This window comes from Galleria mellonella, unplaced genomic scaffold (assembly GCF_026898425.1).
Source record: "Galleria mellonella isolate WM207_F2 unplaced genomic scaffold, CSIRO_AGI_GalMel_v1 utg132, whole genome shotgun sequence".
NCBI lineage: Eukaryota > Metazoa > Arthropoda > Insecta > Lepidoptera > Pyralidae > Galleria > Galleria mellonella.
The window spans coordinates 5,689,515-5,705,108 of NW_026441989.1; the positions used below are offsets into that span (position 1 = coordinate 5,689,515).

Sequence of the window (15,594 nt, forward strand, 5' to 3'; positions counted from 1 at the left end):
AGAAAAAGAGAGATCTAACCGACTCATGTAAGTGGTTCAATCCTAACTCTTGAAATCATCTACTCTAAATGAGAGTTTCTTTGAATTTAATTTGACTAAAGATTACAATTACACGTTTTACAAGATTCGAACTCATTTATTTTCCACGAACAAATTATTTTTCGTGAAGCAAATTAATTCCCTAGCATTATACTTCTTTCAAGATCTGAATAAATTTGAGCGAGATTTCATAAAAAATAGACGGTCGGGGCCCGCGGCTAACGCCAAATTACGTCTTTATTTACAAGTACCTAAACATTTTCTTCCCGCTGGAGAACTGGAATGAAATATTTGACTCGAATCGTACCTAGTTGTACAGTCACTTCTGTATGCAATAATAAAAAGTACTCGTAGTCCAACTTTTTGTATAAGTACCTATATTCCAAATTGGTAGAATCCGACGCGAGGTATGAAATAAGGTACTAAGTACATAATTATTTGGTTAGTTCCTGAAGGACTAAATTATTTATAGTAAACTGCATAAAAATTTATATTTTTATAATTACAATAAATATCTGGCCGACATGAAATGACAATCTCGACAACAGCAAATATAAGCAAACCAGCGTTGAAGCTAACCGGACGAGGTGATAGCTATTACCCGAATGTTTACTCCATATTTGTAAAACTATGTTTTCAATAGGTACAACAGGATAAAATTATTGTATTTGTATTATTAATAATACATTATTTATATTCTATTAATGTGTTTTAAACAACATAAGAGCCCATTCGCACACCATTGCTGGCTATGGACGGATCCCTGCCATAAGAGACAGATTATTATCACTTTCTTACCCTTATTCCAATTATTATTCGGGGTCGGCATAGTATGTTTTTATACTTATCCATATTACAAAAAGATTTGGCTTATAGTTTTACGACCGTCCGCCTGCCTGACCCTCGACCCTCCTTGGGAATGCATTTGTTGGTGGTTTCCGCCACCTACGGTATGGAGGAAAGGATTGAAGGAAAAGGAAGAGAATTTTGGAGTTGCGTAAAAGAAATTTGTAAATAAGATGAATAAAGGACTTATTTGGGAAAGGAAGGGGGGGGACATGTAGTTGCGGAAGGGACTGGGACACTGCAACGGCTCGGATGGCCGCGGTCGCATACTCGTATGCCCCTTATTAAAATAAGTACAGTTTATAAAGATATGAATATTACAGAAAAAATAAAATAATGTTTCTGATACCGCCGTTTTTCAGAAATTACCAAAACCCATAAGAGAAATATATTAGGCAAATTTTTAATTGACGTTTTACTTTAAGTATATTTGATATTTACATAAAACTTCTAATTTAGAAATACAAAAAGGTTCAATAAGGATTTTTGGTTATTACATATAAATTAATATTCAACAAAGAAAAACATAGGATCTTGATAAAATTAATATGAAACTAATATAAGATTTTTCCATATATACTCTTTCAAAAAACATCCTTAAAAGCGGTTATGAAAATTATCATATAGAAATAATATGTACTTATATGACATATACATGTTGACCTTCAACGTAACATATTTTGTACGTCAAGAAATTTAATAATATTTTCAACGTAATAACTTATAATATAATAATTTTATTTATTATTAAATAAAACTTTTATGTAAGTGATTAATTTATTGTCTGAAACTACTGTCAAAAATTTACTTCATATTTTAAAGTTATTTTTTTTTAAATATGATGCTCTTGAAGAGCGAATCAGTAAAAAAAATGTATGAAATAAACTTACAACATTACAGAAATTTTATATATTTCCTTTTTATACAATACAATGACAATTAATAATATTGTAAGTTTTGTTATAACATCCCCCTCCATGTCATATTTGTGCCTAAAATATGAAATAAAACTGAAAAAGAAAATAAAAATTAGGTAGTCTTTACAACGTGTATTGAAAATAGAGAAAAAACTTTGATATTTTTTACAGCTGTCTTATTTACTTTTAACTAGCTATTCGCGATTTTGCTCGTATGAATTAGTATGTAAAGTGTCCTGTAGAATACTGAGTATAATCTACACGTTTACCAAATTTTATTCAAATCCTTTTAACAGTTTAAGCTTTTTATTAATAAATATCCAAATATTTTTATAAACTAACATTTTTAATATTGATACGTATGCGTATTAGATTCAAAATTAATAAATTTGGAATTGCAAATAAGCTAAGGGCTCACCTAATAGAAATTAGAAAATAGTAACTATCGCCTACAGATATGAAGAAAACCATAATAACATATTAATTAACCGTGTAAACATTTGTTTAGAATTATACAAGACAATTACCTATAGAGTTCTTTAACATAAAAAAAAAGAAATTATTTTATCTAAGATTATGATTCTTTTTATAATCCTTGTTTTGTTATTAAAGCAGAAATCAGAGACAGATTAACAGATATAATGGTACCTACCTACTATTGAGACCATTCTAGGTATAGTAATAGTAAAAATAAATATCTTACATCTGGATCCACAGCGTATGAACATTTGTGAATGTCGAAAACCCTTTGACAACTTTCCTTTTCTTTCATATCTGTTAATGAAATAACATTTTTATAAAAGCGAATTTATTTTTTGTGTATAAACCGCCGCAATAATGTATTGCGTGCACAACTTAAAGTTATTAATATATTGTCTGGTTTCTTATAACTATCATGCTAACTTTGGAATAAGACAATTGGTAAAAATGTGTGTAAAAAAAATATTACAAAATTTATAAGTATTCGGAAAGAATTAATATGAATAATAAAATTCAAATATTAATGGATTTAGATACATAGCATAATAAAACTAAAAGATACATATAAAAAATTTAATTTTCGTATCGAAATTTTAAATTGTACTGTATTACGAGTTCAAGTTTATAGAGGATTAAAATCGTACGAAACTTTACGAAAGTTATGTGGCTGTGGAATTGAAAAGTATGTATTCAGTGCTTAAAGTAAATATCTAACTAAAACAATTACCCAAATGCTTGCAACTTTCAACCAAACTTAGTGCTCTTTTCTGGTATTGCTCTGGAAATAAACTTATTAACATCTCATAATCCACTTCATTATTGTCATCCACCTGCAAAATAGTTGTAAATTATTTATTTTTTTGATACTATATACAATACTTTTATGGACAAAAAAGAGTAAAGAATCTAAAATCTAACAGAAATATTAAACAAATTAAGTGTGAAATAAATAAATTAAAGATTGTGTTCCACAAAAGAAACCGACTTTATTTGTGATAAAATAGATTTTTTTTTTTTATTTAAAAACTGATATACTAAACCGATTATTATAAAATGTCTATAGGTCCAATCTGTAAATATATTCCTTTAAATAAAAAAGAAGTTTCCAAATTAAGAAATTCCTTCTTTTTGAAGTCGGTTGAATATTTTGTGAAATTTTAAACATGCTTACAGACAAAAATATAAAACTAATATTAAAACATATTTTTTAGATTCTCTTTAATTAGACTAAAGTAAATTAATCATAGTACCAAACAGTAGATCTTTATATTGTGATACTGCTAAGTACTCACATATACACTTAATTAGCCTGTGTAAGATTCTCAGATCGGGTTGTTTTTCTATAACCAATTATTTTTTATTCTGTATATGTAACTTTATAATAAACAATTAAAATAGGCCTACCCTATTCTAATGTTCAAACTAAAAGCAGAAAGAACTCTTGTTTTAGCTGTTTTTATTTTAATTATAAATAGTTTAACTATGAGATTAATAACTATTAAATATTTGTGTGTACACAGTGCATATGCAAATTTAGGTTATTAACTAATATGTATAAAGAGTAAAGGTTCTTGAATGGCGACTCGGTATTAGTAAACGCAATAAAACAGGTTTAATAATAAATTAAACATGTTTGTATCTAATTTTGAAGATGCAAAGGTGAAGAGAAAAACAAATAAAGGATTACTCACAAGATTCAATTCCTCTACCACGCAAAACATATAGCACTTCAATTTGACGTCGTCTTTAAATATGCCGTTTTCGCAATTTGTTATGTCCTCTGGGGGTAGAATAAAACTCTTTAATGTACAATAACATGAGACATTGTATTTCGAAACAATAATAGTCGAACAAATGTTATAGATACATTCTTTTTTCTTTGACTCAAATGCAATGGTATTCATTAAATATTTTGTAAGGGCACTTTGTAAATTGGGCTCGACAAAAAAGGAGATGTTGATCAAATATTTACAACAGAAAAAACTAGGCTTTAAGTAGGTTGATACTAAATACTACCGTCATCTTTAATATTATAGTGTCTACGTATCTCTATATCTCTATAGGATATCAATGTTTAGGGGACCAAAACGTTTATGAACTAGATACATTATTATCGTTCCATATATGTAGTTACTATTATTAAAGGAAACACCATTAATGACAAAAATGAAAAACTCATCTCGTATAAAATTAACAAAATTAAGTATATGTGCAAAAGGTCTGTATTTGATATGTATCATTTAAAATTGTTATAGAGAGGGATATCACAAGAAATAGATATTAAGAATGTAATCTTTAACACTATTTTATTATATATAGAATAGAAGATACAGTATTCATAAGCTTTTTGTCTTAAGCTGTCATATTAAAATTATTTACAATTATTACACTAACTTCTACTCTGTCCTACTGTGTTTTAATTTCTAATTGCGATTTTTATGTGTAAAGTACAATATATTGTGTTAAATAAATAGACATTTATTTATTACATTAATTTATTTATCAGGTAACTGTCACGCCTGATAAATAAATTGATCCTCTTCTTATTTATTCTGTGTTCATAACAATCATGAGTAAATAAAATCATAACGTTTTTTTAATATATATGTTTAAAATATAGTTTATTAAATTGTAAGTCTTTGTGTGTCTGTATGTGGTAAAGGGCTACACCGATTTTAATACAGTTCATCTTTCATATAAAGACTGATTAATTAGCATTAATTCTAATATTTTTTACTTTGTAAGGTTTTATCTTTTTATAAATTTTACTTAGAATCTCATATATAATTATAATACAATAAAAATAAATGTTAGCCCCAAATTACGTTTATACTCGTAGCTGTACAACTTTAGTTACGCCGATTGTTTTTCGTTATTCGCATACAAACATCGATGTATTAACAATATATTGTTTTCTTACAAACGTCCTTCTAAACTTACCCTCGGCCACTTTGGTTTTACTAACACATTCATTATGAATAATATTCATTATTTCATTGATTTCATCACCGAATACCTGAAACAAGTTAGGTAAATACATATATTACGACAGTCATCAAGTATTTACTGTCATTATCATCATATCAGCCTTTTCTGCCCACTTCTGAACATAAGCCTTCATATACATAAGGGTTTTGCCAGTAGTTGCCACTCTTGGATTGCGGGTTGGAAACCGCAGTTAGGCTTTGGAGATGTTTTAAGAAAGACGCTGCTGCCCATCCCTGGCCTTCCCTTAATCGCCTCTTACGACACCCACGGAAAAGGAAGAAGTAGCCTTTTCTATGCTGGGACCACACGGACGAAAGTATTTACTGTATTAAGTATAAACTGCATAAACGTTTACCAAAACGTCATCAATACAAACCCATTATTTCCTCCTTCAAACTTAAGGAAATACTTCTGCTTTTAACAATACTTAATAAACGCTTACACTGTTACTCATAGTTACTTTACGATTAGATAGGTACCTTCGCTTGTTTAAACCCAGTAGTTTACTTATCGGTGTGCTGAAAGATCAGTCAGTCAATAAATCAGTCGGTCGTCTTTTTACTTGAAAGGCAAAGATAAGCCACACTTTTTTAAAAATGGATTTTCTCTGTTTTTCAAAAGTACTCCGAGAACATTATGTTAAAAGTCTTTTCGTTTATTCATAAAAATATTCAGACTATAGTACGTGTGTACTATTAAAAGCAAACAGCTGCTAATATTCACCAGAGGGAGACTTTGTACAAAAGTCGAACCTCTGTCCCATTCGTGTTTCTATAGTTGTGTTTGCAGTTTGAAGGGTGGGATATGGCAGTGAATACTGGGTACAGAGGAATAACACCTGAGTCCTCAGGAATGGCAACGCATGAGGGGTATTGGGCGAAACAGTATACTCTATTATATGTCTATATGACGGTTACCACTTTCCATCAGGTGGACCGTAAGCTTGTTCGCCATTCTAAGTTGTATAAAAATAAAAAAAATATAAAATAATATAGTAGAATAATATACTTTAAGCATTAACATATAATTCTATGTAAGTATTAACATAAATAAAGATTGTATTCCAAAACAAAAACGATTTCAAATATAAAAAAAGCCGATTATTTTAATTTTAAAACTGAACTACTGAATCAATTTTGTAAAAACTTCAATAAAACTAATCTTTAAGTATATCCTTTTAGGTAAAATAAGAAATTTCCAAATCAGTTTATAACTGACGAAGTTATGAGATAACAAGCATAAAAAAACACAAGCGAATTGAGCACCTTACTTATAAGTAAAATTGTGATTAGATGATGTCTGTACATGACAAATATTAATAAAAAATATATATAAGTCTTAATATGAGCAATAGAAGCCAAAGCAATGATTTATTTTTTAGTCTCCGTTTGTCTGTATGTATGTTTTTCTGATATCACAAAAATAATATTGTACCAAAGTGAAAGCAGATTCCACAGTTGTATTTCTGAAGGCCTTAAACATCCTGGCCAAAACTTAATCTGATTTATATCTTGTTTTGGTACACCATCTAAATCTAAGTGGTTACCTACATACAAAATTCACCTATTCTAAGTTGCGAGTAAAAACTAGTATTTCATACAATCAACTATGTATAAAATATTTTTTACATAATAGTGTCTATATCTCTCAATAATTAATAAATGTAAAAAAAAAATTAATAAACAATAGTTGAGAATTATATGACGCAATGTGAAACAAACTAGTAAAAAAAATTATACATTATTATATTATGCATTGTGATGGCTGTTTCTCAATAGCTATTACTTTGAAATGATAGGAAACATCTACACATATATTTTTTTTTATTTTATTTTCTACAGACAAAGCAATTTATTCTCCACATAAATTATATATGGCAAAAATAGAGGAGCTATTCGTTGTTATTATTCAGCGACTAGAATACCCCTGACTCTTGATCTACACGCGTTACCTTTGTGAACACCGGAGGGAAAATAAGTCGTTTCAATATTAAAAATGGGATAACATCCTCAAAGAAAATATTAAGTCGTGATTCCGCGGGGACTCACCCAATGCACATCAACTTGTATCATAACGTTAAATATTAATTTAAATGGTGGGAACTTGTGTCCATTGTACAAAGATACGTGTCTGTAGCTGCAATTCACATTTCACTTACAATTTTTAGGATATAAAAAGCTAATTAAATTATCAGATACGTCTGATAATTTAATTAGCTTTTTATATCCTAAAAATTTGTGACGATATATAGATAGATGGATGGATTTGTTACACTTTTATACAAAAACTATTAAACAAATTAGAATGAAACTTAGTACACGGATAAATTATATCCTAACATATAGAATACTTTGCATACTGATTCAAATAGATGAAGTTGTTCGCTGCATGTCGTTAGCTTATTTATATATTATAGTTTCATCTATAACAAATCCCTTATAAATCAGGTAATATTATATTAATCGTAAACAAAACATTGCCAAAGGCTTCTATCGTTACATGAAAAAATCTTACTTTATACACTTTCAAAAATTCTCATGCGTATGCACGACTCTTTCTTCGTATACTAACATAAAATGCATGTATATTTTTTGCGATAATTAATACTTTAATGACATTATCAAAATTAATCTAAATTTTTGTACAGAATGTTACACAATTAACAATAAACAAAAATAACATTGCCCAAGTTATGTTATTTATATATGTATTTTACTATGCACCTACAAGAGCAGATATTCTGAAACTTTAAGGATAACGAAACGCCAACCTACGAAACGCCTACCAGAGGGAGACTTTGTACAAAAGTCGTTTGCTTGGGTATCTCTGCCCTATTCGTGTTTCAACCGTAAAGCAGTTGTATTTGCGTGGCTGTGTTTCGGTTTGAAGGGTGGGATATGGCATGAATTTACAGGGTACAGAGGAATAACACCTGAGTCTTCAGGAATGGGAACGCATAGGGAGTATCATGGGCGAAACAGTATACTCTGTTATATCCATGGTACTGCTCATGTCTATAGACATGAGCCTATAGGCGACGGTTATCACTTTTCATCAGGTGGGCCGTCAGCTTGTTTGCCATTCTTAGTTGTATTAAAAAAACCCACCAAATACCTTTTATTATACCGATCCCCATACCAAATGATTGCAAATCAAAGACACAAATTTTATAATAATATTTATAGCTGTGTTATTATTTAACAACTAAAAATAAATAATTTCACGAAATCCCAGTGACTTTTTTACGAGACCTCTCATTTTCGCGGAACTCATTTTAGGAATTGCTGTAACTTGACAATAGGATAAAAACAATATTTACCCACTACGCGATAAATTTTTCAAACACATGCAAATTCCATTGTCACCCGATGTTTACCAAAGAAACACTTCACTATTCCATATACCGTTTCGTTCATATTAAGGAATACAATTTCAATATTATAATAATAACACATAACCTTATTGCTTTTATAGTTTTCTTTAGTCTTCGTTAACTTAAACCAAAATTCGATACTACGGTCGAAGCAGTTATTAAATTTTCATGTGTTTATTTATATGTAATATGTTTACATTTTCATTAAGTTCTATTGAAACAGATTATAATTCTAACGTAGATCAATGGAAACGCTAACCGAAGCCAACAACTGCATTACGTATTCGTAGACGGCGACATTGAGCAATAGTGTCGCGCGCGTCACTGCGTTACTTCCCGTGCCGGCACTCATCCATCAACCCTCACCTAGGCACGCTAAAATATTTCATAAACTCATGTGCCGTAAAAAATCGACGCGACTGTGTCGACTTGTCACATCTAAACGTTTTTGTAGATTGACAAGGGACAAAACGAATATACCTAAGATCTATAACTTTATGTTTCACTATTCATACAAGTTTAATATATTAAATACGTAGACAAATTAAGTGCTACTAGTCACTTATTTATGAGTATATTACAGAATTTGAATATGTAGTTAATATAGGTACAGTACCTAAATAGATACTAGGATACGAATGTGAAAGCGATGCCGTGCCAATGATGGACAAAGCATGCACATATGCTTTACCCATCGCTGGGCTGCTTGGCCCCCTAAACACATCCATGAAGTGTTGTCAGCTTGATGATAAATAGTGCACCTAATGATAGTTTATATATTTTTTAATCAATATATAATCACACTGAAGCGTGGTGATCGTGTGCAATGCCTCTTGTTTCTATGCCTTGGTAGAGTCACCACTTACTATAGAGCTAATCTCCCACGTAAAAACAGATAAAAGGATTGAATCAGTGGATGGATGATTGGAAATGATGTCATTATTATTAAAAAATTATAAATAATAATTATATTTTACGGGTAGATACAAAACTATATTCGTATTATATAACATACAATAGTTCAAATTAGAAATATTAGTAATTCGATTGTGGTTTACACAAAAGTCCATCGGTCGAAACAGACACTTTTTAAATCTTAAGAAATACTTGAGATCCAATCTGTGTGCGCCTCTTCTTATAACCTAATATTTTAATTCGATAGTTTCACGAAGTTAGTTTTACGAACAATCATAAAATATTTTAGTATTAAATTAATATTAATAACAACTAAAATCATACTGGCTTTTAAAATCGACCCCAATTAGTCACAAAATTTTAGATGACTAGAGAGTAGTAAAAAGAAAAAAAACAGTCAAAGTAAATAACTATTGTACGCCTAGAAATTCTAACTACTTAATCGTAAAAATAAATTTTATTTTTTACCGTGTTTTAACTATAATTATTCTAGTATTAATATAATAAAAATTGTGAATGTGGCATCTGTTTATAAAGCTTAATATCATACCGGTTTATCTTTCCCTCCAAAGCCAACACTTATAAAAATTAAAAGGACTGAAATTATAACCGCGTACATAGCGTCCGGCTGTCTTGCGCCATTGCCCTTACTTTAGTTTCGCGTGTCTTATATCTGCCAACCGACATACCTGAAACTTCAAATGACATAGCAATAAGCGGCACTTGTCTCAAACAACAATTAGAAAACATTATCGCGCGCTCTTATTCAGCCACAAGCTGTAATCATGAGGCGGAAACTCTTCGAAACATGAATGGTTAAGTAACCGGTAGCAGTTGGAAACTACTACCTAGTTAGTTGATAACTTTTATTATTCTGTGCAGGTAATAGTTTATTTTTATAGCTTCATGGTAGTAAAATAAAAACTGCAAATATTTAATTAGCATATTTTTAATTATGTCACATTGATTTTAAGAGTCCATAACTAGTTTTTCTTTAACTATTATTAGGGGGAAGGATTGTTAGATTGACCTCCACATGATTCCCCCTAGACACGATAGTACTTATTCAACTATTTCATCATGATGGATTAACTGACCTGCTTGCATTGTCCACTGTTGTCCCACACTGATAGTGTACCAGTGTGGTACACCAGTAGTGCACTAGTGAGTGCAAGTGGGGATTCAATTATAATAATTTATATATATATACAAGAAAAGAGAATATTTCTTTTTAAAGGCCGGCAGCAAGCCTGTAATGCCTCTGGTGTAGTAGGTGATCATGGTCGGCAGTAGTCACTTAGGTACCCTCAAATGAGTCGCATGCTCGTTTGTCTCCTGTGTTATTAAAAACAATACTAATCTATAATAGCTGAGTCTAATACCATTAGTTGTGTAAGCCATTTACCTATTTTTATTTATATCAATCTCAAATGCTAATTAAAGAAGGTGTGCAATAGATCTACTCATAGGAACATATTTCTATATGTCTAAAACTTAGATTATATAGGTAGAGTTTCTCCATACAAATGCTTTGAGAATAGCAGGTCAACTTTTCATACAATTTTGCGTGATAAATAGTTATGAATGTTTTCTTTATAACTTCTATATTTATTTTGTTTTATAATTTTTGCATCTTCTTAATGCTCAAAAGCTCATTTTATTTATTAAAATATTTCAAGATACACTGTGTGCGTAAGTATATAGAACACTCATAGAAAACGAGTCAGCTAATTTGACAATTAGCTGCCAAAAATTTACCCGTTTTTAGGGTCTAAATGTTAAACTTATTTATTTCATTCTGCAGAAGTTATTTTAATCTCCCCCACATTAAGCAAAATATGTTTTCAATCATTCATTACACGCCACTACAAACATAAGCCTCTCCACAAAAAAAAAAATCTAGTTGCTTTATTCATTGACTTCCAACCCAACTTCACATTAATTATGATATTGTTTTAATGATCTTGTCATCACTGACGATTAATATTTGCTCAAATGCGATACGTTAAAAAAATATAAATTAAATTCCAGCGTCCTTGCTTAAATACATAGTACCTAAGCAGTGACTAAAATAACATACTCATCTACTTGGGTACCTATGCCCTACTCGTATTTCTGCTACGAATTGTGTTTGTATGACTATTTCGGTTTAAAAAGTGGGATATAGAAGCGAAATTACAAGATACTCAGACATAACTCCATTAGTGAAATATTACTAAACAAGTAAATATAAAATTTAATTCACCTATAGGTACATCTTAGGTATTGTTCGTAAACTACTGCATTTTAATAGTAAGTCGAAAAATTAAAAAAGCCTCCTATACGGCCCAGTTTTCATCAAAGTGAACGTCAGTTTTTCCCCAAGTCATTTTCCAACCAGTTTCGAACAATCATTCATTGTTTTCGCGCCTAACAATGAGAAAGAGCTTACGTGTTTTTGTGCGCCCGTCTCTATTGTAAGCCGCACAATAATAATTATAAAATTAATGTCATAATTTACGGTGTTCGCTCAGCGGCTACAATAAGATGTCGACGATATCAGTCTTAATGATTATTAATGGTCTTTTGACAGCTTGAAAATCACGCGGAGCGTGCGATGATGTACACAAAGCCATACATAATTTTATATGATTAGTAGTAATCCAACAATTAGTTAACAGATCAAGCATATTATGTCCACTTAGCTACATATACACACAAAACATACGACACATACTGAGAACAAAACCCCCAATTAGCCCATCGTGGCTAATTGATCTCATCCTCAGTAAGAGGGTGGAGGGGGGATAATGGATTGTTAAAAATGGGGATTAGTAGCCCCATTGTTAGCAATACACCCTGTCAGGTCAACCTCCTCGCGATTCTCCATAGAAACTATCGTGTTCTATTCCAATTGAAACAATCACGATAGGCTAACTGACCTGCCTTTTCATTGTCACCTATCATCCCACACTAGTGTCCTGCTTGCGTATACCGTTAGCGCAGGCGGGGTTACCATTCCATTATCATCCATTTAAAAAAAAGTAGGAGGGTGGAGGGGGGCGTTAAACTCCTTCTAAGGTATTCTTTTTTTTTATTTTTATATTTTTTTATTCAAATTTAAGTCATTTTTATTCAAATAGACTTGTTTACAAGCACTTTTAAATCGTATTTTTTTCTACTGCAGGGTTTGAAAGGTTATCTGTTGAGAAGAGCCCGCAAGAAACTCAACAGTCTTCTTTTAAATCTCTGTTAACATTATGTGTATTTATTTAAATGAACTGTGTCTAAATTTACCCAGGTTGTCTGTAAGAGATTGCTTTTAGCGATAAGGACGCCTTTTGTATATGCACATTCTGTATAAATACTCCTTGTATACTATTGTGCGCAATAAAGTTTATTATTATTAATTACATAGTCGGTACATTATTTTGCTTGTTAGAATGTAACAAAAATAGAATGATAACCCCTCCGGCGCTACCGGTTTACGATAGCAGGGCCCATCGCAATGAATTCACTAAGATTTAACTACGATGGTGTTCAAGAACCACCGGGAAAAGGTCGACCTGCCAGGAAATATTGCTAGTAATGGAGACTAAATTCCCCATTACTAATACTGTTACTTTATAACTTTATTAAAAAATTACATATAATATCTTGCGAAATATAAGAAAAAATGGGATAACGCAAAGCAATATGCGTTACACACATTATACATCCTAAATATTACAAATTCAACACGAGAGTGAACAAATTCATTGCAAAAAAAATCATATCAAGTAGGGACATTTTGCTTTGTGAAAAAACAACGACTTCAACAATCGTCACGAAACACACCAATAAACGAGTCATTAAATATATTTTAATTTGAACATTTAGACTTTGCATCACATCAAACGGTTCATTGAATTCCAAAGAAAAGAGTAAACAGTACAAGTATAACCTTTTTTCTTTTGGCATCGGTTGTAATAATTAAACATATCTCATAAATCTTTGACAATAATTATGTTTTCATACAAAATTAATAGTGGGGAAAGCACCTTTAATAAGTTCGATTTAAACAGAACCTAAAGCAAACCTTTTAAATTAAAAAATGTTTACAATTAGAGAAAACCAGATATAAATAATATTCATACCAAAAAAAAGAGCAGTCGAACTGACATCGAAATCTTAACATAAAGGTTTATACCGCTTGGGTACAGAAGGCTAAATGAAAATTCTATCAAAACATTTCGAAATAAATATTCGATTATCTTGCACATATACCTATGCTGTGTTCAATCGACATGAAAAATCCATTAGAGTTGTTTGCGTCGACAACTGGGCTGGCGTAGGCGGCGGCACCAGTGACCGTGCCTAAGCGGATTTGTTGCTTCTCTGTCGGTTCGGTTGCATCGTGTATTTGTATCCGTACTATGCATGCATGCGCTTGAGTGGCTATAAGGAACTCAGTCTTTTAGACCAACCTATGGCACTGTAGGTACATTTTGTCACCGTGCAGTGCTTCAGAATTTTCCCTCTGTATTATTAGCCTTGCAATATATAATTCCCTAGAATCCACAGAATACGTTCACCGTGCACTCATATACTATTATACATAATATCTGTAAAAGTAATTTAGTACAATTTCGGAGTGTAATTTATCGCATCATAATATCATCGAGTTATGTGTATTACAGCAGATCATAGAGCAAACATATTAATAGTCAACCATTGTTAAATGTTACTTTCATATAAAGAAAATAATAACACATATGTATATAAAGTTAATTCAGTTTTTGTTTTTATTTTTGTCTAAATACCTAGAATTAGATAAAAATAAAGAAAACAAAAACCTATTTACGGGTTAATTATGTTTGCAGATTTCTTTTAAATTATTTTCAACGATTGTAATTAAATTTTCTATATAAATGTCATTTCTATATCAACTTTTATAAAGGTTGCAATTTGCAATCTACATTCGTATATTTGTATATATCCAATATCTCGAATATATTCGAGACTGTATTCCGTCATTTATTGGTTCTTCGAGTTTTGCGCTCCGTTAATTATCTTTAGTGCTCTACGTTACATTACTTATTATATATATATACTTATCCATAAACTATAATAGTTATACAAATGGAACTTTAATGTCTAAGCCCATAATAGGTATCTGACTGATTTTTACTTAGGTGGTTCGTATAGAGGAAATAAAAGTTTTTAAAAGAATTTAAAGAAGACTCATTAAAATGCCTCCATCATTAATTTGCAAAGAATATTTAAAGAAGATAGTGACAAGAGTATGGAGAGTACAGGAGCGACGTCATTACCGCAATCAAAGCCGAAGCCGCAGCACGCCCCCGCCCGCTAACGACGAGTGCTCTCGATAAAAATTAAAAACACGTGCAAGCCCAGCCTGAGGAAAGTTTTAATGAGAGTACACGGCTTGCGCTCCACCGCCAGATATAACCCCGACCACTTCAGTGTAGCACGCAAAATTTTATTTGATGTCTAGGTACCTTACCTACACACGGTATGAAGATATATGTCGACTTAATAAAAAAAAACTACGAATTTCAGAGGATACGATAGGCTATTTAGTTAGGTAACTGAATTGCCTGATCATCGTCGTAAATAATTATTTATTATATTGGTTTTATATAATTATACAAATAAAGGCTGCTCTTTGTGCTTCCTTCTTTTATAAAATAAGGTAAAAAAAAAGACACATAGTCATAACTATTAAACCCCATGTATAATATCCGTCATGATACGCCAAATTCGATATTGTTTGGCAAAATACAAAAAAAAATATCTTCTACTTCAGAATCAATTTCCACCCTTCAGTAAGTACATACATCAATAATGGATTGAATTGTTTAACTTTAAGTAACAAATTAATATACATGCTCAATACCGCAAATTAGTAATATACCTAGGTAATATTTATTAAAATATTTAAAAATAACAGACGAGTAAAAACAATTCGAAAAGGATGCATTTTCATTTTATTGATTCCAGTATTTTTTCTGGCAACATATAAAATCCATTAGATTAGTACGTAGCCGATTGAGT

General features: G+C 30.9%; 1 protein-coding gene across 1 annotated transcript; it reads right to left on the bottom strand.

Annotated features, from left to right (window-relative positions):
- Positions 1 to 1,779: 1,779 nt before the first annotated feature.
- Positions 1,780 to 10,254, bottom strand: LOC113518377 (general odorant-binding protein 83a). The gene is made up of 6 exons (XM_026903269.3): positions 10,109 to 10,254; positions 5,223 to 5,298; positions 3,974 to 4,062; positions 3,010 to 3,112; positions 2,506 to 2,576; positions 1,780 to 1,895 (listed from the first exon to the last, which is right to left on the bottom strand). Exons 1-6 carry the CDS (start codon positions 10,175 to 10,177, stop codon positions 1,878 to 1,880), a joined length of 426 nt encoding a protein of 141 aa, XP_026759070.1. The 5' UTR covers positions 10,178 to 10,254; the 3' UTR covers positions 1,780 to 1,877.
- Between the last annotated feature and the right edge of the window lie 5,340 nt (positions 10,255 to 15,594).